This window comes from Peromyscus maniculatus, chromosome 11 (genome assembly GCF_049852395.1).
Source record: "Peromyscus maniculatus bairdii isolate BWxNUB_F1_BW_parent chromosome 11, HU_Pman_BW_mat_3.1, whole genome shotgun sequence".
In the NCBI taxonomy this organism is placed as follows: domain Eukaryota; kingdom Metazoa; phylum Chordata; class Mammalia; order Rodentia; family Cricetidae; genus Peromyscus; species Peromyscus maniculatus.
The window spans coordinates 42,047,020-42,071,006 of record NC_134862.1 but is presented as its reverse complement, the minus strand read 5'-3'; the positions used below and the strand labels follow the sequence as shown (position 1 = coordinate 42,071,006).

General features: G+C 46.7%; 3 protein-coding genes and 1 long non-coding RNA gene across 6 annotated transcripts in view; 2 read left to right on the top strand and 2 right to left on the bottom strand.

Annotated features, from left to right (window-relative positions):
* The window catches only part of Cntn2 (contactin 2), a 28,949-nt gene extending 24,872 nt beyond the window's left edge, over positions 1-4,077 (top strand). Inside the window, exon 23 of the mRNA XM_006988802.4 lies at positions 202-4,077. Coding sequence (XP_006988864.3) covers positions 202-305 — 104 coding nt within the window. The 3' untranslated portion in view covers positions 306-4,077. The remainder of the gene's footprint in view (positions 1-201) is intronic.
* A 3,694-nt stretch (positions 4,078-7,771) lies between these two features.
* Positions 7,772-10,031, bottom strand: Tmem81 (transmembrane protein 81). The gene has a single exon (XM_016007273.3). It carries the CDS (start codon positions 8,934-8,936, stop codon positions 8,148-8,150), a length of 789 nt encoding a protein of 262 aa, XP_015862759.1. The 5' UTR covers positions 8,937-10,031; the 3' UTR covers positions 7,772-8,147.
* Positions 10,032-10,096: 65 nt separating this feature from the next.
* On the top strand, positions 10,097-23,000 carry LOC143267781 (uncharacterized). The gene is made up of 2 exons (XR_013043248.1): positions 10,097-10,151; positions 17,856-23,000. It is a non-coding gene; the product is annotated as an uncharacterized LOC143267781 (long non-coding RNA).
* Rbbp5 (RB binding protein 5, histone lysine methyltransferase complex subunit) overlaps positions 10,868-23,987 on the bottom strand; it is a 29,713-nt gene continuing 16,593 nt past the window's right edge. For 2 of the 3 annotated variants that reach the window (XM_006988807.4, XM_076547371.1), the window contains exons 7-14: positions 22,641-22,760; positions 22,401-22,554; positions 22,234-22,305; positions 21,570-21,687; positions 20,293-20,362; positions 19,586-19,815; positions 18,508-18,585; positions 10,868-12,743 (exon numbers count right to left, since the gene is read on the bottom strand). In XM_006988807.4, the coding sequence (XP_006988869.1) occupies positions 12,715-12,743; positions 18,508-18,585; positions 19,586-19,815; positions 20,293-20,362; positions 21,570-21,687; positions 22,234-22,305; positions 22,401-22,554; positions 22,641-22,760 (871 nt within the window). In that variant the 3' untranslated portion in view covers positions 10,868-12,714. Of the gene's footprint in view, positions 12,744-18,393; positions 18,586-19,585; positions 19,816-20,292; positions 20,363-21,569; positions 21,688-22,233; positions 22,306-22,400; positions 22,555-22,640; positions 22,761-23,987 lie in introns of all 3 variants that reach the window. The other variant, XM_006988805.4, reaches the window with a different exon arrangement.

Genomic DNA, 23,987 nt, shown 5'->3' with positions numbered 1-23,987 from the left:
TGCAACCTCTTTTATGGAAATGCAAGGGGCTGGAGACCAAGAGCAAAGGCCCTAGCCAGTGCCCTATGAGCAAGGTCAAGAGCACCAGCGGCGTTCAGCTCTTCCCCTCGGCGCACCCCTCAAGAGAGCTCTCAGCCGTGCTGCGAGGGTAAGGCTGGGTGGGTGGGGCTCCAGCCACACACTTTTCCCTGCTGGTTTCAGGCACAAGCATGATGGTGGAGAACGCAGCAGTCCGGCCCACCCATCCTGGCCCCATGTTCTCCTGTGTGGTGATTCTGATGCTCATCGGCTGCCAGAAGCTCTGATCTTACCACTGCCGGCCACACCCAAGCTGGATATCTACCCTAACGGACACAGCCGCTGGCCACAGCCCCCCTCCAGCGCCAAGGTGGCCCGACACTGTGCCTGAGGGTGGTTGGCTTAGGCACCTACTCCCAACAGTACCCTTTATGTAGGAGGTAGGATATTTCTATTCTGCCACAGGATGGAAACCACGCAAGGAATTTCTCTTTGAACCCGGAGGCACTGGGCAGTGACTTCCATGATAATGCTAGGCCCAAAGCCTAGACCCCTCGGGGTCCTGGACGGAAGGAACAGGTCTTTGGGCAGAAGGCGTTTAATGCACACCTTCAGATCAGAGCCCCAGGCCCAGCAGGAACCCAGGCGGCAGCGGGCCGAAAGCATGGGCTGTCAGTTTCTCTCTAGGAGACAGAGGGGCCTCTTCCCGTCCTCACTGGAGGTGCAGCTCAGCTGCTCCTAGCCTGGTCTCCCATGGCTCCTAGCCTGGTCTCCCATGGCTCCTAGCCTGGTCTCCCATGGCTCCCTGGCAGTCCTTCCTGCCTGGTAGCCAATGAACCTCTGAGGAGCGGGGCTCAAGGGCCTGAGAGGCCACAGCACCTGATGGAAAGGGCACCGGCCCGGGCCCAGGGCCTGTTCACCAGGCAGGTGGCACTGCCCTCTCAGCCAACACTGCCAACCCAACCCTGTCGCCCTCCAGACTGAGTGACAGAGCGACAGAGCCACTCCACGCTAGGTGATTAAAGGGCTTGCCTTGAGGAGCTGCCTTGCCCCGTCGTCGAGACGCCTCCTTCGTGGCCCCTCCAGGGTATGGGCGGGAGATGCCCAGCTGAACGCCACTCTCTTCCCTTCAGCTCACTATAGACCAGTTGCTGCCTCCACCTCCCACAACTGCAGGCCCTGGAAACCAACCTTCAACACAGCGTCCATTCCCTCCCTGCCCTGGGATGGAAAGGCCTCTGAGAAGGGCCAGCATCAATGTGGCCCTGCCTGCTTCCAGGAATACCCGCCATTATCTGGCCACATCTGCTCCCCAAACTGCCTCGACGACTCTCTTGATTCCCCGGAAGAAAAGGGGGTTAATAAAGGGGGGCAGCCCACCTTGAGTTCGGGGTACATTACCAGTGACAGACCAGACTATCAGAACTGAAGAGGCCTTATATAGCTTGACTGACCCATACCCTGCACTTAACAGATGAGGAAATGGAGGTCCAGAGAGGGTTAGGGACTTCCTAGGGTCACATGGCCTGCAAGTGACAAGGCTTGGCCAAGCATCCGAGTCTTCCACCTGCCTGTGGGAAGCTCTACGGAGGAAGGAGGTATGGTACTGAGTTGTCACAGCCTGGTCACTAAGGTGGCTGAGGCCTCTGGAGGATGAGCCTTCTGCTTCAAGAGGTTCCGGCTGATGAGAAGATCAGCATGGATGTACCCAATCCAGGCAGATTCCAGGAGCCATCGGCCACGAGGCAGGTTTCTGCTGGGAACTCGGCAAGTGGCACTGGCTGGAAGCCGCTCAGGCCCTCATCTTTGCTCCAAGAAAAGAGGCCAAAGCAGGGACAGAGTTCCCGAGACCAGGACCCTGAGGCAGCAGGACCAGGAAACCCCAGTGTCCACGCCCTAGGCCTCTAGGATCAGCAGGGCAGGTGCCTCGAGAAGTACCTGCCCTGCTGCTCCATGGCCCATCTCTGTAGTTTACAGTTAGAGCTCTATTTTGTTATGGTTTTTTAAACTTTAAGCCCTGCTCTGTTTTCCTGGGCAGGTTTCTGTTAGTATTTACCCACTACACTTTTTTAAAGATGTACCCTCGCACACCTTCCCCCTACCTCCCCCTGGCTAGGGACTGCTTTCCTGGAGCTGATCAAATCCCCTTCTCCTGTTCTCAGCACCTCACATACAAGGGTGCTAGAGGATCAGCCATGTGATCATTCTCCCTCACCAGGACCCCAAAGTTAGTCTAGCACCCCTCTCCACCCCATGCTGGCTGGGGCCTAGCCCTGGAAAGCCCCAGCTAGCCCTAGAAAGGGGCAACTGAAAGAAACCTTCCAAGGTTTACCAATTTCTCACTGCCTTGGGCTGCAGGAGGGGTGCTGGAGAAATGGGTATCTAGGGTGAGCTGGTTTGGCACTGGACCTAGCTGGGGAGGTGGGAGGCGGCAACCCCTAAGCATTTCTTCTAATAAGGTCCATGAAAAGCAGGCAAGCTGCTGGAGACCCCAGAAGAGGAAAACCTTAGCCCTGTGCAGGTAGAATTTGTTTGGGAGGATGTGGAGCTGTACCAGCAGCCTGAGGCTTCGAGTGGAGTGTTAGCTATGGTGTAGTAAGGCCACAGGTGACTCACCAGCACGGGAGCAAATGAACGGGACAGACTCCCGCTGGGGAAACTTGGCTTGGAAAAGAGGCCTAGATTAAATGGCTTCTCAGAGACCCTTCCTGGCCAAGCGTCCTCCTGACTTTTACAGGCTGGGGAAGCTGATGGGCTGTCTCCTGCTAGGGTCATGGCTGTTAGAGATTCCATCCATTCACTCTAAACCACACGAGGTAAAAGGGACAGCCATAAACAAGTTCTCTGGCTGGGCTTAGCGGGCAAGAGTGCCCTAAGGGCTAGGGACAGAGCTGCCTGCGGATAACTCTTGAGGGCCTGGGAGGTGCTCTCTGTTCTGCCCATACAAGGACTCAGGCCACCACTGAGCTATCTGTTCCTTGCCATCTGATGGTACAGAGGAGAGTGGGTTTTGATGTCCAGAGTAGCAGGTGACCCCAACAGTAGGGGAGCAGTGAGGCTACAGGGCAGGGATGAGAGTCTTAACAAAAAACAGAAGAGGATGAAGTCAAGGTCAGAAAAGCCTCACGCAATGAGGGAGGGGCTTCTTCTGAGTAAGCTTTGAGGAATTTGAGTGTTCTTTCAGGATCTTGGATGGGTGAAGTCCTGACTCCAGGGGCAGGGGGTGCTGAGTCCTGGAGCTGAGATCTCAAGAATCAAAATGCCTAACACAGGAAAGAAAGCCTTAGAGGTGCCACCTGCTCTGGTCCCTACAGCTTAGAAAAGCCATCGAAGGGAATGGTCCACCACAGAGCAGTCCTTACAAACCAGTGCCTTCCCCGTGGGCACTGCCTCTCTGCAGTCCCCAAAGCCATCCTCGCCTGTGCTCTGGCCAAGAGCTCAGTGTGGCTGGTGAGGCTCCTCTCCCCCATGCCTTTCCCAGCAACAGAGGCTCCTTTTCTTTTCCTAGTGTCCAATAGCCAATAGGGCTCCTGTATGCCAGAGGGACAGCAGTCCTGGTACCTGTTACTAGTTCAAGTGTGGTGTTCTGTCTTGCTGAGACCAAACCTAGCGAGGGGACCTCCAGGTGGAATTAGGGGACCCTAAAGGACTTGAAGCAGCTCACTGGGAACAGTGCTGGCAGCTGGGGGTGGGGTGGTACCTCTTGACCCTGTACATTCATATGGTCACAGGCTTCGGGAAAGCAGGGCATTAAAGAAAGCCTGGAGAGGAACGGGATGGGTCGAGACAGCTCTGTCCAGAGCCCCGGGCAGCTTCAGAGGCCTACAGCCTGTAATTTCTTTAGAGGAGACTCAACCTGCCTCGGCACCGGATACCTCCAACTTAGCCCCCATTCCAGAACCTGCACAGCTCTGAACTTGGGGCTTCTTTGGATGACTGATGACAGTTCCTGTTCAAATGCAGCCCCTCCACCCCAGCCCACTGTCCTCACTCTTGTACTATTTATTGACTCTGGTAGCAAGTTCTTAAATAAAGATGTTTTCTCAACCTGCCCAAGCAGCTGTGGTCCTCATCACCTCATTAAAGCATGCCTCCTAGGCCTGTTCTGCAACCAGGTCGTCCACCCATCACACGGCCAACTCTGAGGAAGCTGTACAGACTGCTTCCTCCAACCTGAGGGAAGACAGGCCAGGCGGCTTGCAGGCGGGCAACAGCAGAGCCCAACTGGCCTTCGGCTAACCTGAGCAGGTTTTACCTAACTAACGGTGGTCAGCATACTGGGAGAAGAGCCCCTTCAGGTCCCCTGACTTCAATACATTGGAAGTGCTGACTCTCTTGTCCCAAAGGAAAGTCCCCTCCATGAGGAGATTAATGACCCCAGCTAGTAAGGAGGCGACTGTTGCCTCCTCTGTTTGATCAGGGTGGCCCAAAGAGGGGAGCTCCTAGTTTTCAGGTTTGACACTCACATGATGAACATATCAGACTTCCATTACACACAGGGACACACTCAGGCAGTCCTGGTTTGATTTTCAGTGTCAAGTGAGTAGGATGCCATGTAGTGTCCCAGTTTGAGGAAGTAAAGGAAGGAAATCAAGACCCCTCCACTCAGTGCTTAGCCTCCTGACCAGGGTCTTTACAGCATGACGGGTAGTCCACGCAGACTTTAGTCTTCTGTCAGCCTCTCCTTCACCTTCCCAGGGCAGTAGTGATATGCAAAGAATTTAGGGAACTGAATTGGTGTCGGGGGAGGGAGGGAGCTTGCTTTGCTGCTGAAACCAGAACTATGCAGATGCAAGCAGAATCTTGCTAAGTTGCCCAGACTGACCATGAACTTCCTGTGTAGCTTAGACTAGCCTTGGAATTGGAATTCTGCCTCCGTTTCCCCAAATAGCTAGGATTACATGAATATGCCACCATGCCCAGTTAGAACGAAGTTATTATCTTTACAAAACCCATGTGAAAGTCTTTTGTTCTCTTCTCAAATGCTTCAAATCCCAAGTCAAAATTCAATAGCCCAAGGCACACAGAGAAGGCAGGATGTGAACTGAGAGCTAGCCGCCTCATGCTTGACTGCCGGCCTGCAACAGGATGCTGGACAAGCATCAGTTCGGTCCTGTGTGGTTTCCATCTACAAGATGTGAGGCAGGACCCTTCAGCAGTGTGTTACCGAGTTCCTTTCTTTCTTTTTCTTTTTTCTTTTCTTTCTTCCTTCTTCCTTCCTTCTTTCTTTCCTTCCTTCCTTTCTTCTTTCTTCCTTTCTTCTTTCTCTCTCTCTCTCTCTCTCTCTCTCTCTCTCTCTCTCTCTCTCTCTCTTTTTTTTCAAGACAGGGCTTCTCTGTGTAGCTTTGGAGCCTGTGCTGGATCTCACTTTGTAAGCCAGGCTGGATTCGAACTCACAAAGATTCACCTGGCTCTGCCTCCCAAGTGCTGGGATTAAAGGCGTGCACCACCACCGCTATGTTTTAGGTTCTTTTTTTGTTTTTTTTTTTTTTGGTTTTTCGAGACAGGGTTTCTCTGTGTAGCTTTGCGCCTTTCCTGGAGCTCACTTGGTAGCCCAGGCTGGCCTCGAACTCACAGAGATCCGCCTGGCTCTGCCTCCCGAGTGCTGGGATTAAAGGCGTGCGCCACCAACGCCCGGCTTTGTTTTAGGTTCTTATCACTCAGTCCAGGGCCTGTTACTGAGTTTCTTACAACAAAATCCTTCATGGTCCTCTTTAGAGTGAGCTTTCCTTGAATGTTTCAGCAAACGGCCTAGGACTGAATGACACTTCCCAGACCCAGTACTTCATTTTACATAACAGCTTATCTCAAGTGATCCCTGGGCCCTCACAAACACCCGTGTCAAAGTTGAGACTGGCTTTGTCACATGGTTGACAACAGAACAGGGCCAGGACCAGGTCTTCTGAAACTCCTCCTTTCTGAGGTGACAGACAGGGGTGACACCAGCCTCCTGCTGTGACACAGTATGGATCCATGTAGGGCTCTTCTCAAAATGTTGAAGTCATTCCTCACGCAGCTAATCACAAGGACATGGTGAGTCCAGGCTGTGGGAGAGCATCTCAGACCACTGGAAAAGCCTGCCTCTTCAGAGCATCCCTGTCATGAGAAGCAACGTGAGGGACTAGCTAAGAGACCCAAGACACACACACTGAATGTGGCACACGAACCTTTGGTACTGGATTAAATTACACTAGAGAGCTTTAATGGTTTTGAAAATGAAAACTGAACAGAAGCCAGATGTAGGACTGGCAACTGTTGGTTTTCTTGGGTGTGATAAAGGCACTTGGCCATGCAGGAGAAAGCTCAGCTGGCCAAGGGATTGCTGCCGCCCAAGAATGAGGCTGGGAGGACAGAAAAAGTTGGGTATGGAGATGCACACACACTCATAATCCCAGCACTGGGGAGGCAGGGACAGGTGGAGCCCTATAGCTCAGGGGCCAGCTAGTCTTGACTCACCTGTGAGCCCTGTGTCTCAGCAAAAGACCCTGTCTCCAAAATGAACCAAACCAAACCCTAAAAACAAAGAAACAAAACCCCACAGTGGATGCCAACTGAGGAAAAACCAAGGTTGACGTCTGACCTCTATACCATGCACACACACACACACACACACACACACAGAGTCATGTTTCGGTCTAGTTTTCAAATGATTCCACAAAACCAATATACATTTAGGATTCTTATGAGGGAAGGGTAAGAACTGATGAATCTGGGCAGAGCATCTCCAGGTGGTGTGGTGGTTTGAAGGAGATGCCCCCATAAGCCTAGAGCATTTCAGTACTTGGTTCCAAGTTGGAGGCTGCTTGGGAAGGATAGGTGTGACCTGGATGGAGGAAGCATGGTACTAGGGGTAGACTTTAAGGCTTCTCTCTCTGCCTCCTTAAGATAGGAGCTCTCAGCTGCCAGCCAGCTACTTCTGCCATCACGGACTCTGTCCCCCTTGAACTTTAAACCCCAAATAAACTTTTTCTATAAGTTGCCGTTTTTTTTTTTTTTTTTTTTTTTTTTGTGGTGTTTTTATCACAGCAACAGGGACGTAACTAACACAGGTGGTCACTAAACCTTGTAAAGTTAGAAGTAAACACTAGTCATCATCCTCTAGTCATGAGCTGAACTGAATTAGCATCCCTGGGCTGGGGTTCTGTCATGTGATTCTGGCAGAGCTACAGAAGAGGAGCGTGGCCTCAGGATTCTGCCACTCCTGCAGCTGGAGAAAAGTGAGGAGAAATGCTATCCTGCTTTCAGCTGGTGCCCAAGAGCCTTTTCCCCAAGGGTTCCATAAGCCAATTACCTCAGACTCTGTCTAAAATGACCCTGAAGGGCCTGAAGAGCGGATTTCCCAAGGGGAAGTGAAGTCAACCGTCCTCCCTTGGGGATCCTGGTGGCTGTAAGAAACCAGGACACTTGACCTTTCGAAGAGCACAAACCCCAGGTACAGACAGTGCCAAAGGAGCAGCAAGACAAGGACTGTGTGCAGTGCCCAGGAGCCTGGCTCTGCCAGGACATTCAATTTGATTCTGAGCTCAGAGGATCGCCTAGAGAGGACAGGGAGGGCAGACACTAAGACGGTCTGTCAGCCGAGTCAGGCGTCATGGCTCACCTTTACAACATACAGGCATACAGCCGACACAAAGCAGCCTGTCCAACGCATACGGAGGAAACTCAAGGAAAATGAAAAGCAGGCCACCTACAGGACCGTTTCTACATGGGAGAAATCTTACATAAAATAACAAAGGGTTGGGTTGCCATACAGTTACTGTGAATTATTTTTATTGAACAAAAATAAAAAGCTTCCGCCCGAACTGCTAATAGTACATTCTGGTCCATACACACTGTCCGGAGAGGTGGAGGGGAGGGGGTGGTACACACGCCGTGAAGCGTGGCAAGAAAAGCAAGCTCGGAAGACAGAACTTCCCTGGGAACAGAAGCAAAGCCTCCTGAGCACCCAGGATGAGAAAACCTGAACGCAGGGATGGATACCGCTCCCCTGAGCATCCTCCAAGCCTCCGAGCCAACCTTCGGCTTGCTCCGAGAGTCCCCTTACCACCCCACTAACAGAGGGACAGGACACTCACGTATGAGCGAGCTCGGCCTCCTGGGCAGGCAGCCTCCCAGGAGTAAGGGTTCCATTATAAGCTGCTAAGGCTGCTGTTACCATCAATCTCCCTCAGCACAATGCGGATAGCAATGCTCACCAGCACGCCACCGACCACTCCAGCAGCGATCCCTATGCCCACGGCTGATGCCACCTTCTTTTGCCACTTTGGGAGGTGAGGCTTCGAATGGTTGTCTAGATTAACCTCCCAGCCCTCATCTACTAACTTCTGGTCCTCGGTAAGGGACTGAAGGAAATTCAGGTTTACCAAGTCCGGAGGAAGGACCCTCAGCCCAAAATAGAGCCTCTTGACAAACTTCAAGTTCTTCAGCAGCTGCACATCACATCGGTATGTCCCAGAGTCATACTCATAGGCGGGTTTAAAGCGCAGAAAGTGAGAGTTGGCTCGGAAGGGTTTAAAAACCTCATCGTTAGTCGAGATGATGCCCCGAGCAAGCTTCCAGGTGAAGCGGAAAGCTTCCCGCCCCACCTCCAGGATGTCTGCGCTGAGACAGCTCAGCTCAAACTCCTCCCCATGGACAATAGTGAAATGGAGCATCCCACAGATCCAGTTGGTCAGACACTCCAGACGCTGGGACTTGCACTTCCTCCTCACCCCATCAGGGCCCACCTCACAGACGGTCTCTTCCTTGTAGCCAAGGCCACATGTAACGGTGCACGTTGTGGCATTGACAATGACTCTCCCCACAGCTTGCTGGATCCTCTCGGGGATGGCCAGTGTTTTAGGGGACGTCAACACCAAAGGCAGGCGGAGGATGGATGCCAGGCTCCCAAGGATAAAAACAGTGGTCCCAGTCTTCATGTCTCAGTAGGCGTTTTACCGGCAGGCACTCCAGACGGACAGATCCTCCAGCCCGGAAGAACCTTTAGCGTTGGGAGGTTCTGATGCACAGCTGTCAGCAGAACAGACACACGCACACGTGTGCCCAGAAGTGCAGTCCTTGTTCTCAGGTGAGGCCACAGGCAGGAAAAAAGACTTGGACTACTGATGTCGGACTAGGCTTGCCAGGGGCATCTTCACAGGGGCATTCTTGTCCCTTCTGCCTAATGGATTCAAACCCACAGGCTTGAGAACAAAAAAGGAAAAGACCTCAGAAGCTGAAGTCAATTTCTACATTACCCCAAATGCATGAGTTAACTCTTCCCCTCCCTCCAAACTACGGAAGAGTTTCAAAGTCCTATGCTAAATCTGACCAAATAGAAGAACTCGTCTTAAGAAAGGGGTGAGGTGGGGCTGGGTTGGGATGTTAATTTGAATACCTTGAATTCTTTACTGTAAATGTTCCTAACCTACATCTATTAAAAAGATAACTCTGGACTGGAGTCACTTGACTCCCCAAATTTCTCTTTTTCTTCCTTTGTAAGCCAAGATCTCCCTGTCCAGTTTCAGGAGGTCACTTTGAACACTGCACCTGAAAACACCTTTATCCAGTGTCAACTACCTTCATTTGTAAAGACTTTAAAGCAATGGAAAGCAGGTGTGGCGACAATACCTGGAGGCAGAGGCAGGACTGTGAGCAAGTTCAAGGCCAGCCTGGGCTACAAGATGAGACCTGTCTCAAAAGAAAAGAAAAAGCTCAGTGGAGTGCTGGTATGATGCTTGTCTAGCATGCACGATGCTCCAGGTTGATCCCCAACACCACACAAACTGAGTGTGGCAACATACTCCTTATCCCAGCACTCATGACGATCAGAAGTTCCAGGTCATTCTCAGCTACACAGGGGTTAGAGATACTAAAGGGTGGGTGTATGAAAATTTGGTCCAACACACCCTTCCAAAGGAGCAAGTGAGGCTACGGCAGAGGTAGCTCCTGTCTTGTTCCAGGCTCTCTCGTTCCCGAGGGAAGCAGGATGGATGTTGCTGGGTGTGAGGATGAACAATGATGCTGTTTGATTCTAGTCTGCTCTATTTACCCTGCAGAACAGAGGAGCTCATTGTTTGTTTACATCAGTGAAGGTTGCTATGAAACAGCTGTGATGATAAAGATGGGTTCTTAGTGACAAGACAGTAAGATCAGTAAGTAGCTCAACTTTCTGTTCATTAAAACCATACCACTAAAGCAGTGGTTCTCAACCTGTGGGTCACAACTCCTTGGGGGATCAAAAGACCCTTTCACAGGAGTCACATATCAGATATACTGAGTATCAGATATTTACATTACGATTCATAACAGTAGCAAAATTAGTGATGAAGTAGCAATGAAAATAATTTATGACTGGGGTTGACCACAGCATGAGGAACTATATTAAAGGGTCGCAACATTAGGAAGGTTGGGACCCACTGCACTAGAGTCTCTGAGACAAATTATTATTATGAGACAATGAATATTCAGTATGGATATTACAGTTATTTAATCAGAGAAAATGACTAACAAGGAAGAATGTAACTACATTTAGACTAACAAAGCTCCTTGGAAGGCTAGAACCTCTAGGATGCATTATTGTAACCTCCCAGAACGCCTAGCACTGTGGGCTCTTCAAAGCTTATACTGAGTTAAAGAATATGAAAAATTCCTAGGTGACCTTTTTTTTTTTTTTAATTAACGCCAGCTTTTTGCTCAAATCATTTATTTCTAGCTTGTACAAAGGAAGAAATCCAAACTGCCTGACCTTTCTAGGTCCAGATGACCACAGAGAAAGCTCCAAACTCCACGCCTATCTTCTATTGCACAGGATGAAGTGGCTGCTGAGGTCCCGAAGCAGGCAGTTTACAGACAAACGTCTAACTCGGGGTCTAATAAACATCCCATTTTATTTACAAAGCGTTAAAGCTTTAGCAAGAAGTCCCCAAGGCCGAGTCTCTCTCACCCTGTACAAAACTACAGAACATTTTAAGGAACAGAGTGGAGAGTCAGGGAAGGCAACAGAAAGAAGAGAAGAACATACATATATCACACAGATCAAAAAAGCCCAGCTCAAAGTGGACGGGAGGTTCCAGAAGCTGACGAAAAATTCCAAAAGCATAAATAATTATTAGGAGCTGCTGCCAGAGACAGCCTGGCAGGGTCTGAGTGATTTCTCAGTAGCCAGTTAATGGAAATGGACACAGCACTAGCATCCGATGGAGGAAATCAAGCACTTCGCACAGGGAAGGCAGAAAGCCTGGGTCCGTTGCACACTACCCGCGGGGTGCTGTCCAGAGACAGGACATGGATACAATACCTATAAGTAAGAACATGTCCTGTGAGCCACTCACCACTCACAGCCACTGGTCTCACTCACACCTGAGGCAGCACCGCACTGACTCTGGAGACTCCCTGCAGGGTGCGTCCACTGTCACTTCTACCCCCAGTATAAAGGAGTCAAGAGGCTGGGCTACCTGAAGGAGCCTCCACCAGCTGATAGAGATTCACAGTTAGCATAGCATTTAACCCCCGCCCTTCAATGCCGAAAATATGACCCAGGGCAAGCCAAACGCTATTGCCAGAGACGACACGAACTAACGAACGTCTTCCACACTTGGCTTTCTGACTTTGGATTTTCAGAAAATTTCAAACACTTATTGTACATACCATCCAATTTGCTATTTTTATTAAAAGAACAGCAAATGCAGAGAGAGCCAGGGTGAGAAAGAGAAGGGTAAAAAAGCTAAGCAACCTTTCACAGAAAGGAAGTGTGTGAAAACACAGGGCTGGCTCAGGAAGAGAGACAACTATGGCTGGTGCGGACAGGTTCTCCACAGGCAACGACTGAACGAGTGAACCTCATCTTTGATTTGAAGCGAGCTGCTGCGGCTTTGATTTTGGGGGTTTCACATCAGTCCTCGAATTGGTGCCCCACCCCCATGATACAGAAGCTTGTGGAGAAACACACCTTGCTTTGTTTCTAACTCTGAAAGTCAACACGGATAAAGTAATACACAAACTACTGATGATCCTTAGCTGGAGATGGGTAAAACTAATCATATCCAAAAACCATGATTCTCAAACAGATCTGATACTGGAAAACATGCAATGCAAGGGAAACCCCAGCTTCTCTAGAGCCCAGCCTCCCGAGACAGAATGACAAGGGCCTTCTAGATTTCTTCCTTTTCTGCCAATTTGAAATCTTTCAAGCACTCGCTTCTCTGTCCAACCTTTATACACAATATAGAAATACAGGAAGCATCTGAGAAGGGGAGTTATGAATGAAAGAAACAGAAAATGCACCGGGTTTCCTAGGATACTGGTAGCGAAATTTCAGAAAAGAACAAGTCACAAGGACATGCATTGAGGATGAAGGCAGCAGGAGATGGGAATGACATGTCCAAAGGATGTGACTTCAACAGTCAGGTGAACAAAACACGGGCATTTTTCACCAGCAACACAACCAAGTGTGAAGCTGAAGTGAGTCAGATCTCCCGACGTCTTCACGCATCCTCATTCCTGAGAGCCTATTTGGACTTATGCTTGAAAGGGAAGGCAGGGACCTGTGCTCTTCTTCCATAATTCACTTCTTCATTCAAACATAAAATCCTCCTTCCACCTCCTGGGTGGGAGGCAGAGGCCTTTGTTTTCCATCAAGCCAATCTCAAATGACTGGCCGCACTGTCCAAAGGCTACCTGACGACAGCATGAGAAAAACGATGAGCTTCACCGTCTTCATAGCAGTTCTGAGATCGCTCCTCCTGCTAAAGAGAGAGACACGGAAGATTTCCTTTAGTATCACAGGCACACATGGGCCAAGAATGCCCCCCTCTGAAGTGCATAACCCAGCTCCCAGTCACTCTTCACGGAAGCAACCGTCAATCTAAGGTTAAATCCCCAACCAACACTGTTTCAGTACTGTCCCAATGTGTGTGTAGGGAATGTAAATGGATGAGCCTCTACCCAACCTAGGCAGATAACCAGGTTCTCAGGCAGTCACAACAGACAAAATAAACTCCAGGGTACCAACCCTTTCAATCTTTCATATATTAGACTAATCAGTCCCTAAAAAATAACAGTGAACAAGACATCCCTGTCCAAGCCCCACTGTTCCTTAAGTGACATTTTTATCTGCTTGGAACCCCAGATAGCATGCGCTGTTGATGAAAGCTACTATCTGTGTGTCTATGCACCGAGAACTGGTAAGTGACTAAAATCCTAAATAGTAAGATCAAATAAACACTTCCCTGATGATTCCATAGAAGCTGTTCACTTCTGAGGGACATCTTTAAATGGGCTGCTGTGAAATATTTACTAGGAAGTACGAACAGAGAACAAAGTGAAGAAAAGCCTCCTGGGTGTAATTTGAATGAGGGACTACACGATGCTTGGAGTTTAAAATGGTGAGAATTAATCACATAAGTACTGAAAGAAAAGTATTCATTCACAAAGTTGCTCTGAATGCTATTTTTAAAATGAAGTTCTAATAAAAATGAAAACTTGACAATAAAAACACTAACATTTGCTGAGAACAGACTGTGAGATAAGGACAAGATACAAGCTCTCTACTGAATGCTACATAATCTCAAATGCTAAATTTGAATGCTGTATCATTTCAAACGCTATATAATTTCAAGATATGCTTGCATTTCACAAACATACTTTTCAAATCTCCTTCAGTATAAAATATAAAGAATTTCTGAGTGGATTTAAAACTTAAGAGAATACAGTCTACTAGACTCAGCTCACTTACTTCCTGTTGGTTTCACTGACTGCTTCCATAGGCACCCTGACCAACTGAGTATTCAGTTTACAAAAACACAGCACCACCATTTTAACCATTAATCATGATGGAAAAACGTGGTTTGATCACAAATTGACACTCAAGACAACGAATGAGCACCTTCTACTGTACAAAATAGTTCACGTTTCCACACTACCCCCATTCTTATGAAAGGTGTGCGTGCATATTTACACATATAGGCTTACTAAGGCATTAGGCAACAAACTAAAATCAAAGCAAGCAATACTATGAGCAAGGTAATATACGGGAAACCAGCTCTGCAAAGGCCTGCAGCATCTGGCCCATGGAAACAATATTTAGCTGCATCATACAGGAAATCTCCAGCAGTACAATATTAAGAAAAATCCAGCTTAAGATGAACAGCTATTTTTGGTCTCTCTCAGGAGGAGCCTAATTCAGGATGGCCAAAGAGAACATCCTGACATGATTTCCAATCCTTCATTGGTCAGCTAGGTGGATCACACAGAATGAGACAGAATATTCAGCTAAGCATCAAATCAGTAGAATCCCTAAGTTAGCCTTTGAGTGACTATTTCTACAAAGGAGGACAAGAGAAGGAGGAAGAGGACAAACGTACAGTTCACTCACTATTGGGCATTTAAAACCAAGGTTGTTGTAAGTAGTTAGAGGGGCGGAGCTCCAGGAGGCAATGAGTAATTGTAGAGTGGTCCAAGGTAGGGCAATCTGCGTGGTGCCCAATTCCCTAAGAGCAGCTCTTCTGCCTACTCTGGCCATGTTCAACCTACATATCCAGGTGTACATCAGCCAGTGGTGTCTAGCAGGGGCAGGGGGATTATATATGTGACAAACCAGTCCTTGGTGGCATTTTGCTGAGGTTTGCTGCTGGGGAACCTTAGGTCTTGGCTTGTGTTTTCATCTCCAGCTCAGAAATAGAGTTAAGGGAACAGAAACAGGTATCAGACAAACGGTACCAGCACGCCTGTCCCTGGAGAGTCCTCAACTCAGGGTGACCCTTACCAGGCTTCCCTCCACACAAGAATCCTCGGGTGCGGTCCTCCTATGCTAGTCAATACTAATGAGCTGTGCGAGGTGAAAGAATGTTCAGTAGCCCCAGATCCCAGATTAACAGCGGTCCTTCCCATTTCCCCCGAAATCCTAATCTCCTGTTTGGAACATACAACAGTTAAAGGTAGCTTTTTGTTAGAGTAATCAAGGTTTACAAGATGCATTCAGTGGTGACTGGTCAGTTGCCCACATTCATACACAGCTATCATTCATCCAGCTTGAGCGTTCCCCAGCTTACCCTACAATTCTGCCTACAAAGATGTGACACTAATGCTAAAGTTACCCAGTGAAGGGGTCCACAGGAATGAACCTCTAACACGATCTTCGGAGTAGACTGGTGTGTTTCTGCAATGCCTAGAGCAGATCCTGGGGCCTTGTACATGCTAGGCAGATGCTAACATGGACCTGCACCCCCAAACCCTGGGCTAATTTTCAAAGAGATCTCTGCTATAAGCATTCCAAATGAGTTTTATTTCTTAATAGCTGGCGGAAAACAATGGCTACATTCTATCTTTTATTGAAAATCTCTGAAGTATCAAATAATGTGAGTTATTCATGAAAATATCAGTTTTCCTCAGAGGCCCCTGGAGGGCCACAAACAAATCAACAGAAGGTCCAGCTTCTGCTTGCTCAAGACCCTCCAAAAACCACTGTGTTATTGAATGAAGCCCTTACTTCAACCAAAGAACCCCACATAGAAGTTATGATAGTTTATCCTGAAAGCTGATATTGTGGAATTATCTGGGACATCCAGTGTCACCACTCACAAATCTGCAGCCTCACAAAGTTCTAAACTACTGAACCATCATCAGTAAAGCCACAGGCAACCCTCTGAAGGCCTTAGAACCATGCCTCAAGATCCCTGCTGAGGTTTTGCTAATGATCCTGCTCCTTAGCACTGTGGTATTTCATCTGTTCTGGAGATTTCCATTCAGGAAAAGATCAATGAACCAAGGCCAGAGAAGAAAGGAGAACACAGGAAGAAGGACACAGAGCTGCATGGAGAAGCACAGGCTGCATGCAATCCTGAGGAGCTGCGGGACTGCGGGACTGGAGCTGCTCTGCCCCTAAGAAAATGGATCCTTCCCCTCACCCCACCACGGCCAAGTTCTCTAGTCCTCCTTAAGGATAAAGCTGTTCAAATAGTTGCCTCCCTTTAAGGCTGACCCACTTCAGTACTCAACAAAAGTAATTAGAAAACAAAAGGCCAGCAGGAAGTACCCTGCTACTAAAGACACTGTTCAGTACTTCTGTCAACCTTGAGGCCAAACCAAGTGACAATGGGTCATTTTCAAAAGGACCCTAGACACAGGTACCTGCTCTTAATAGAACAGGTTGAAAAGCTAGCCTGCATAAATAACCAGTATGCATTTCACATACATTTCAGAATTTTACTGAAATTCTTTTTTTGCTACTAAGATAATAACACTAATGAATTTGAGGAATAAAAAGTTCATTCTCGAGGACTGAGTAAACGTTCCAACATTTTGATCTTAGTTCTCATTTAGACATTGAGTTACTGTGGCTACTAGTGAACATATTGATTAAAACTGAATTTTAAGTCTATTACTGAGAAAGACAATTTTAAAATTCTATAGTGGTTTATTTACCATTTACTATATATACTTCCTATTGAAAAGCACAAGATGTATTTTAACTAGCAGTGTTTGTTTTTCTGGCGATGCAGCTCAAACACAGGGCCTTGCACCAGCCAGGCAAGTGCCGCTCCACCGAGCCACACCCTAGGGCTCCCAAGTACTCACAGGACAAAAGCCAGGCGTGGTGGTGCACACCTTTAATCCCAGCACTCTGGAGGCAGAGGCAGGTGGATCTCTGTGAGTTCAAGGCCAGCCTGGTCTACACAGAAGCATAGAGATTATGTCCTAAAGTGTTTTAATTAATTTTATATGTCTGGCCACATTTTAAATCATGCTAAAAGCAACTGGACTTTTTTGTGGCAGGAAAATCTACTCCAATTTCAAATTGGGTTTCTTCTGAACTGACAGAGCGTATGCACATAGGCTACAGAGAGGCCATCTTATTTGTTGGTAGTCAACTAACTGTTCAGCTAGAGTCAATTACTGACCACTTCCTTTATCCACATGCAGCTCAGGACTCAGTATGGAGGTGGGAACTGCTTACTAGGTGCTGTAACCACTGCTGTGTGGGACTCTCCTACTCAGTGGTATAGGTGTTGCAGCATGAAAAACTCAAGTCTAGATCTAGCAAACTTAGGGGACTAATGACTCAGTCTGTTTTTCAATTTCGCTATAGAAAATGATTTCTATTTATAGGCAACAATTAACTAGCATAAGGTACAAACTGAACAAGGAATTTTGCTTTATATTCTACTATTTATCGTATGTGGATTAACACATTTAAATTAAATTTTAATTTAAAATTTAGAGGGGGGGAAAAACTAAATATAACCACTGACATTTTATCTATCCTGTGTCAATTAGCCACACCAAAAAAAAAGAGAGTTTTATATTAACAAAAGCACATGCTTGTGTGTGTCGAACCTAATGGATAGATACAGACTTTCAAGTCCCAAGGACATTTGAGTGGAGATGAGCTCTAACTGGACCATTATTTTTCTTTTTTTTTTTTTTTGACGGGTTTTTCAAGACAGGTTTCTCTGTTTAACAGCCCTAGCTGTCCTGGAACTCACTCTATAGACCAGGCTGGCCTAAAACTCACAGAGATCCAACTGCCTCTGCCTCCCAAGTACTAGGATTAAAGGCGTGCATCACCACCGCCTGGATTGATGACTATTTTTCAAACAAACACCACTTAACCGGTTCACAGGTATTTTCTAGGAATTTCCATTCCTTGATAAACTCCCTCAGTCACATATTATGTGTTGGGGGCTGACATGGCTCAGATGTTAAGGGCTAAGGCTCACAACCAAAATGACACTTAGATGTTAGGAAGCCACAGTGTCTCTTTTTGGTAATTTTCTCCTATTTTCAGATACTGGGGGAAACCTCAAAGCCCGTTTTCTCTTTAACATTATGGTACTGATAAAAATTTCTCCTTTCTCTAGACTGTCGTCGAGAAAGAAGACTACTTGGAGCATCTGACCAATATGAAGATGCTGGAGTTTAACAGTCGGGTGCCACATTAAACCAGCTTAGCTTGTATCGCTGGGTATCTGTCTGTCTGAGGCAACACTAAAAACAAGCTGAAGAACCAGCCACAAATGCAGATTTAAAAACAACACACCTAGGGAGACACAGTCTAAGTGCTGTATTAACTGGAGGCTCGTATCTTTTGGGGGCATCGATTTCCCTATGGGAACCTAATGGAAAGCATGAGTTCCTTCCCAGAAGGACACTCACATATACTTCGTAGGTATCTGAAGGAAGTGGAACCCCTGTCATCTATGGACCGAAGGCTGACAGCCAGCGAATTAAGCCAATTTTGGTTGAGCCTGCCCTGAGCAGCTTGAAACCCGAGGATGACCTGATGCTGGGGAAAGGAAGGAGGAGAGGGAGGGAAGGCCCGCCGCAGCTGAAGGAGGTCAGGAGCTGTACAAAGCAAGGCCACAGAGCAAGGCAGACAGTGCTCCCGTGCGTCCTTACCTGCCGGGGGCTGGCTGAGTCCCGCCTGCACTCTCCCCTCCGCTGAGCCTTCCAGAGGCGAGCCTCTGCCCCCTTTGTACAGTTTCGGGTTAAATGGAGACTCTCTCTCTTTACCTTTTGATCCTTTAGGCCGGCCTGCTTGCTTCTTCTTGGATTTGCCATCCCCCTTCACCCCCAGTAGTGGATGGACTTCTACAGGAGGACAGACAGACACCCATGAGACACAGTCCACGCCACACCGGTCCCACGTCCCAACTTTGAGTGCAAACAGTATTGCTCTTTATGGCCCACATCACTAATCTAAGAAAGAAAGTGGACTATTACTTTTAAAACTACAAAAGGATGGCTACTAAATTGACAAATACTTGCTAGACCAAAAGGCATACACAGTCTATCTGGTTTATACCAAACCAGAGCGACTTCAAATTGAAAAAGTTAAAATACCCACTCATTCTAAGTCAATCAAACCTGAAGAGGAGTGTGTGGGAAACACACACACAACATGGGCACAGCGATCAGAAAACAAACGGACAGACCAGGGCCCAAGTCTGACTCTACCGTTTTCTGTGAGAACCCGGACAAGCTATGCAGCCAGCTCAACTTGTCTCCTTTGTGAAGCAAGAATAATCAAATACTTGCAGGGGTGATGCAAACTGAGCAGTGGTACAGAAACTATACCTTGCTGCTGGGAATAAAGTATACACACCAGAGATTATACAGCTGGATAATTAACTGATCTACCGGTAGCTGTAAGAGAAAAAATGGAAGATGTCTAATGCTAACACCACCCCGTCCCTAGCCAATCATTGCAACACATGGTGATAAAAGCGCCCAATCCCACTGGGTAAGTGGGAAGGAAGAAAAGACCGTGCAGGTCTGACTGGCACTTTACCACGCAGCAAAACCACTCTCTGGGAAAAACAGAAAGATGAACAGTTCAAGGAAACAAGTTCTAAGTCATGGATCAGAAGACTAAGTCTGACATCTTCGGCAAGGTAGTGGAGGGCAGAATGTCCCCATTTTAAAAGAAGTGAACACAAATGCCATCATCACAGAACTGTGAAGCAATACAGAAAAAGACTCATGGGCAAACTCCTTTAAAGTAAAAAGGGCTCAAATAGGAAATGACTTATTTGTGCCCGAGAATATAAATTACTGTCCACAGGCATTGGAATAAAGAGGCGGCTCTTACCGTCATTCGGCACTCCTTGGAGTTCTATATTGGTCGTTTTAGGTTTCTTCTTTGGTGGCTGGGACCCATCTGCTGAAGACTGCCTCTTCTTCTCTGAACTAGCCCCTTCATCCATCAAGGAGGTTGGGACTGCATCCGGTGGGGGGCCATATGGATTCTCTTCAGGGTCTTCTACCTCAGGGGCAATGGGTAAATACAACAGAGCCTTTGAATCTTCGAGCTCTTCATCACTATTTGGAACAGGACCAGACAAGGGATTGGAAAAAAGAGGAGAGAGTTGCTTAAACCACAAGCCCTTCAGCCTTTCCTCTAATCCTATATTCAGTACACACAACAGTTACAGACCTAGATGCTAAGAAAGCTGAGATGAAGGGAAGGAACTGGGGAACCGTTTTTTTCTTGTTCTTTTTGTCCCCGAGACAGGGTTTCTCTATGTAGCCCTGGTTGTCCTGGAACTCACTCTGTAGACCAGGCTGACCTCAAATTCAAAAGATTCACCGGCCTCTGCCTCTCTCCCGAGTGTTGGGACTAAAGGTGAAGGCTGCCATGCCTGGTTTCACTTCAGCTTCTTAAACTCCCCATCACACTGTGTCCAGCAAAGGACTGTCTGCTATTCCCACTACTAAGCTGCTGGAAGTGAAGGGACAGCTGGGGGCTGGGCAGTGCACAAGAGACAGGAGCTACAGCAAGCCTTCCAAGCCACTCACCTGCTACAGAAGGCAGCAATGGGGTCCACGCTAGTGACATCCACTTCCTCATCTTCAGCAGCATCAGCCCCTGTACGACAGAACATTGGAGAGGTTTGAAGAAAAGAAATGGAAAACTGCTTTTTGCCTCAGAATAAAAGGTTCACAAAACATAATCCAAGACTGCCAAAACCGTCTACGATGCTCTGCATTCATGGAGGTATTCCTAAACCCCACGAGACATGTAAGTTACCCAAAACCCAAAAGGTGAGCAGTTTTCAAGCTGGAGAGACCTAACTTCAATCCTGATTCCCTAATTCTTAGCACCATGAAGCGGTCCAGGTGTCAGAGATCTGGCCATTAATCACAGTGCCATAGTAATCATTCACACATTCGTTCTCTCTCTCTCTCTCTCTCTCTCTCTCTCTTTCTCTCTCTCTCTCTCTCTCTCTCTCTCTCTCTCTCACACACACACACACACACACACACACACACACACACACACACACACACGCACACACACACACACACCCCTACCTACTATGTACAAAGTTCTGTGCTAGAAGTCACCAAGATAAATCAAATCTCAAGGCAGGAGCGATGCACACATGTATTCTCAGCACTGGGAAGGTTGATGAGAAAGACTGGGAGTTTGTGCTACATAATGAGACTTTTGTCTCCAAACAGCAACAAAAAAGTCAGAATCTGTATTTTCAAGGAGTTCCTATTCAGAAATTAGGAGGATGAGATTAAAAATAACGACGACTAAGGTCATAACAACAAAAGACTTTGGGGTTCTTCTTACAGCTGGGCACTAAGTGCTTTGTATGAGTTTTTCCATTTATCCTCTACAATACAAAGAAGTGGGTGCTACCTTTACTCCACTTTAGAGATGGAGGATTCAAGCTGAAGTATTCTGCCAAAGCTGTCTGGTATCAGAGCTCATGCTCTTGACCTTTCTCCAACTGACAGAAGATGTAAAAGAAAACACAACCCAAGCTGAGCCTGAGCGCATCTCTGCTTTGCAGGGTGCTGTATGCAAATCCTCATTTAATCATCTGTGACTCACCAGGAGACACAGACGAAATGTCAAGAGCTGCTCGAGCACTGGAGATGCCTACGTGAACCCTTAACTAGAACATAGATTAAGACGCCTTGAGCACTGTGGTAACGACATATGCTTAAGGGAAAAAGGCAGCAGATAAAGCACAAAAATACAGTTACAACGCACAGTAAGAACATTAAGAAAACCATCGTTTTTCCTTTTGGAAATACCATCTGCAATCGAGAGGCATTACCTGTTTGTTCAGGCTCACTCTTATCCTCATCTTCAATATCAAACTCTGATTCTCTTTCCTCATATTCTACATTTTCATCCAACTCTTTGAAATCTGGTGCGAATGCACTCCAGTTTTCCTATGACAAGACAGATAGGTCACCATGTGAAAAATCAGTAACAATGTAAGTTCTGACAACTTACATTCAGCAACATTCAGAAACAGACTAAGCAGTCTAAGATTCAATTTGGGATAAGAAAATAAATCTTAGCTATCTAAGCGTTTGCAATCTTGATGTATTTTCTACATAAACATTTTAAGTTATTAACTGCATTTCTTTTCTGAATAACTACGTCCTTTAATCTTTTTTAAGTGTACTTCACAAAGGTAGTTTAAAAGTGTTTACTGATATAAAATAAACTGAGCTGAAAATAAGAAAAGCAAAATAATGTTCAAAGGTTGCAGAAAGTGTGTATACATGGAAACAAAGTTGGAAACCCACTCAGGACTAAGAATGTCCCTCTGAAGTGAAGTGAAACTGAATATAATGAACTCACTTAATTAGGCTGCAAGGATCAGATGCAAAACAAAGCAATTAAAGTAGTATTCAGTTTCCTCTGTATAAAGAATTTCTGACAGAAAGAAATACTTAGTTTCAAAGCAAACCAACCAGAAAGATACTTACTACTTGATTCTGGGCCCAAATAGACACCACTCCACTGGAGATAGAAGCTATGATAGGTCGAACTGGATGCCACTAGATTGTAATGTAAGAGAGAGAAGAACTGTCAGAACAGACTGAAGCCATTCTACAGTGTGTGATCAAGCAAAGTAACACACTGCTCTACTTACAGCCACATCCAGCAGCAGTTCTCCTCTGGTCCCATGCAAGATCTTCACCAGGTTGCCAATGCTCTTCTCCCAGATATACAGTGCATGCTGCCGGGCAGAGCCCGCCACTATGTATTCCCCATCCCCAGAGAAGCAACATTTTTTCCATGGGGTCCTAAAAGACAAAGAACATCCCCAAGAGAAACTGGAAAAAGAGCCCAGGGAAGGTCAGTTACATCCTCTCCTGGCAACACCACCTACCTATTCACCAAGTCCTGCAGTTTCTGCATAGGCTCAGGCTCTCCATCCCTTCCACACGTTAAAATCTCTCTGCCGTCATAAACTCTGATTATTCGATCTGCTGTGTTAATCAGAAAGCAACTACAGAAAGGAGAGAGATTATCGACCAGTCAGACGTCTGTCCCTGTTAACAATTTCTATCACTACTACTTAGACTAGCAGCACAGACCAACTAGTTAGCTGGAGAGAAACTGAGAATGGCCAAGATTCGATGCTTATGTATCTTCTTGTCACTCCAAACCAGTAAAGTGAAAATACATGTGTTTTATCCTGTGTATTCCCAAACCTCATGTCAATATTGCCTGGACTTAACTGAGATCCCGAGACCTCTGAACCAAAGTCAGCCTGCTCAATTCATGAGTTCGTAATGTGTAATATTCAATAATTAAATACTGCATTTATCTAGCCAATGATCATTAATGAGTCAATAAGCTAAATGTGTATTTTTTCAGTTATGTTTATTTATTTGTGGAGGGGATGCACATGCCACAGCACACGTATGGAGGTCAAAAGACAACTTGGAAGAGTCAGTTCTCTCCCTCAACCATGTAGGCCCTGGGATCCAACTCAGATCATCAGGTTTGGTAGCAAGCTTCTTTACCTGCTGGGCCAGTTCTCTGGCCTTAAATATGTCCCTTTTAAATAGATAACTTTTTATTGTAATGACAATAGGTATTTGTTTAAAATAAGTTTTTCATCATTTTCTTACAGTCTCTATTTACTTGACTACTTTTAATAGTACTTTTTTTTTTTTTAAATTATAATTACATCACTTTCCCCCCCTCCCTTTCCTTCCTGGAACCCCTCCCACGCAACCCTCTCCCCCATTCTCTCAAAGTCATGGTTTCTTTTTCTTTCTTTGTTTCTACATGACTTAATTATTCTGGACTCAAGAGCCTGGCTGTGGCTCAGTGGTAGAGTGGTAGAGTGTTGGCCTAGCATGCAGCCAACTCCAAGTTCAATAACCAGACAGACCAAGCACTTTGAAGGGGAATGCACCCCAAACACTAAGAATGTTCCTAAAAAGAAGAGAAAAGAGTGCTGCTGCTGACTGACGTGCCATTTTTTTCTTGTTTCTGTCACTCCATCTATGTCTTACAAACTTAAGTGGATGTCTGGAATTAAAGCAGTTACCAGACTTTAAGTGCATGCTCAACTGCAATATGAATTCTATAACATTAGTTCAGGTTATGTGCTGGCTCGTTTTATGTCAACTTGACACAAAGAGTCATCTGAGAGCAGGGGACCTCAACTGAGAAAATGCCTCCATAAGATCAGGCTGAAGGGCATTTTCTTAATTAGTGATTG

Bases quoted from the DNA above. Each gene is read 5' to 3' on its own strand.
- Tmem81 (XM_016007273.3), bottom strand. From the start codon at position 8,936: ATGAAGACTGGGACCACTGTTTTTATCCTTGGGAGCCTGGCATCCATC.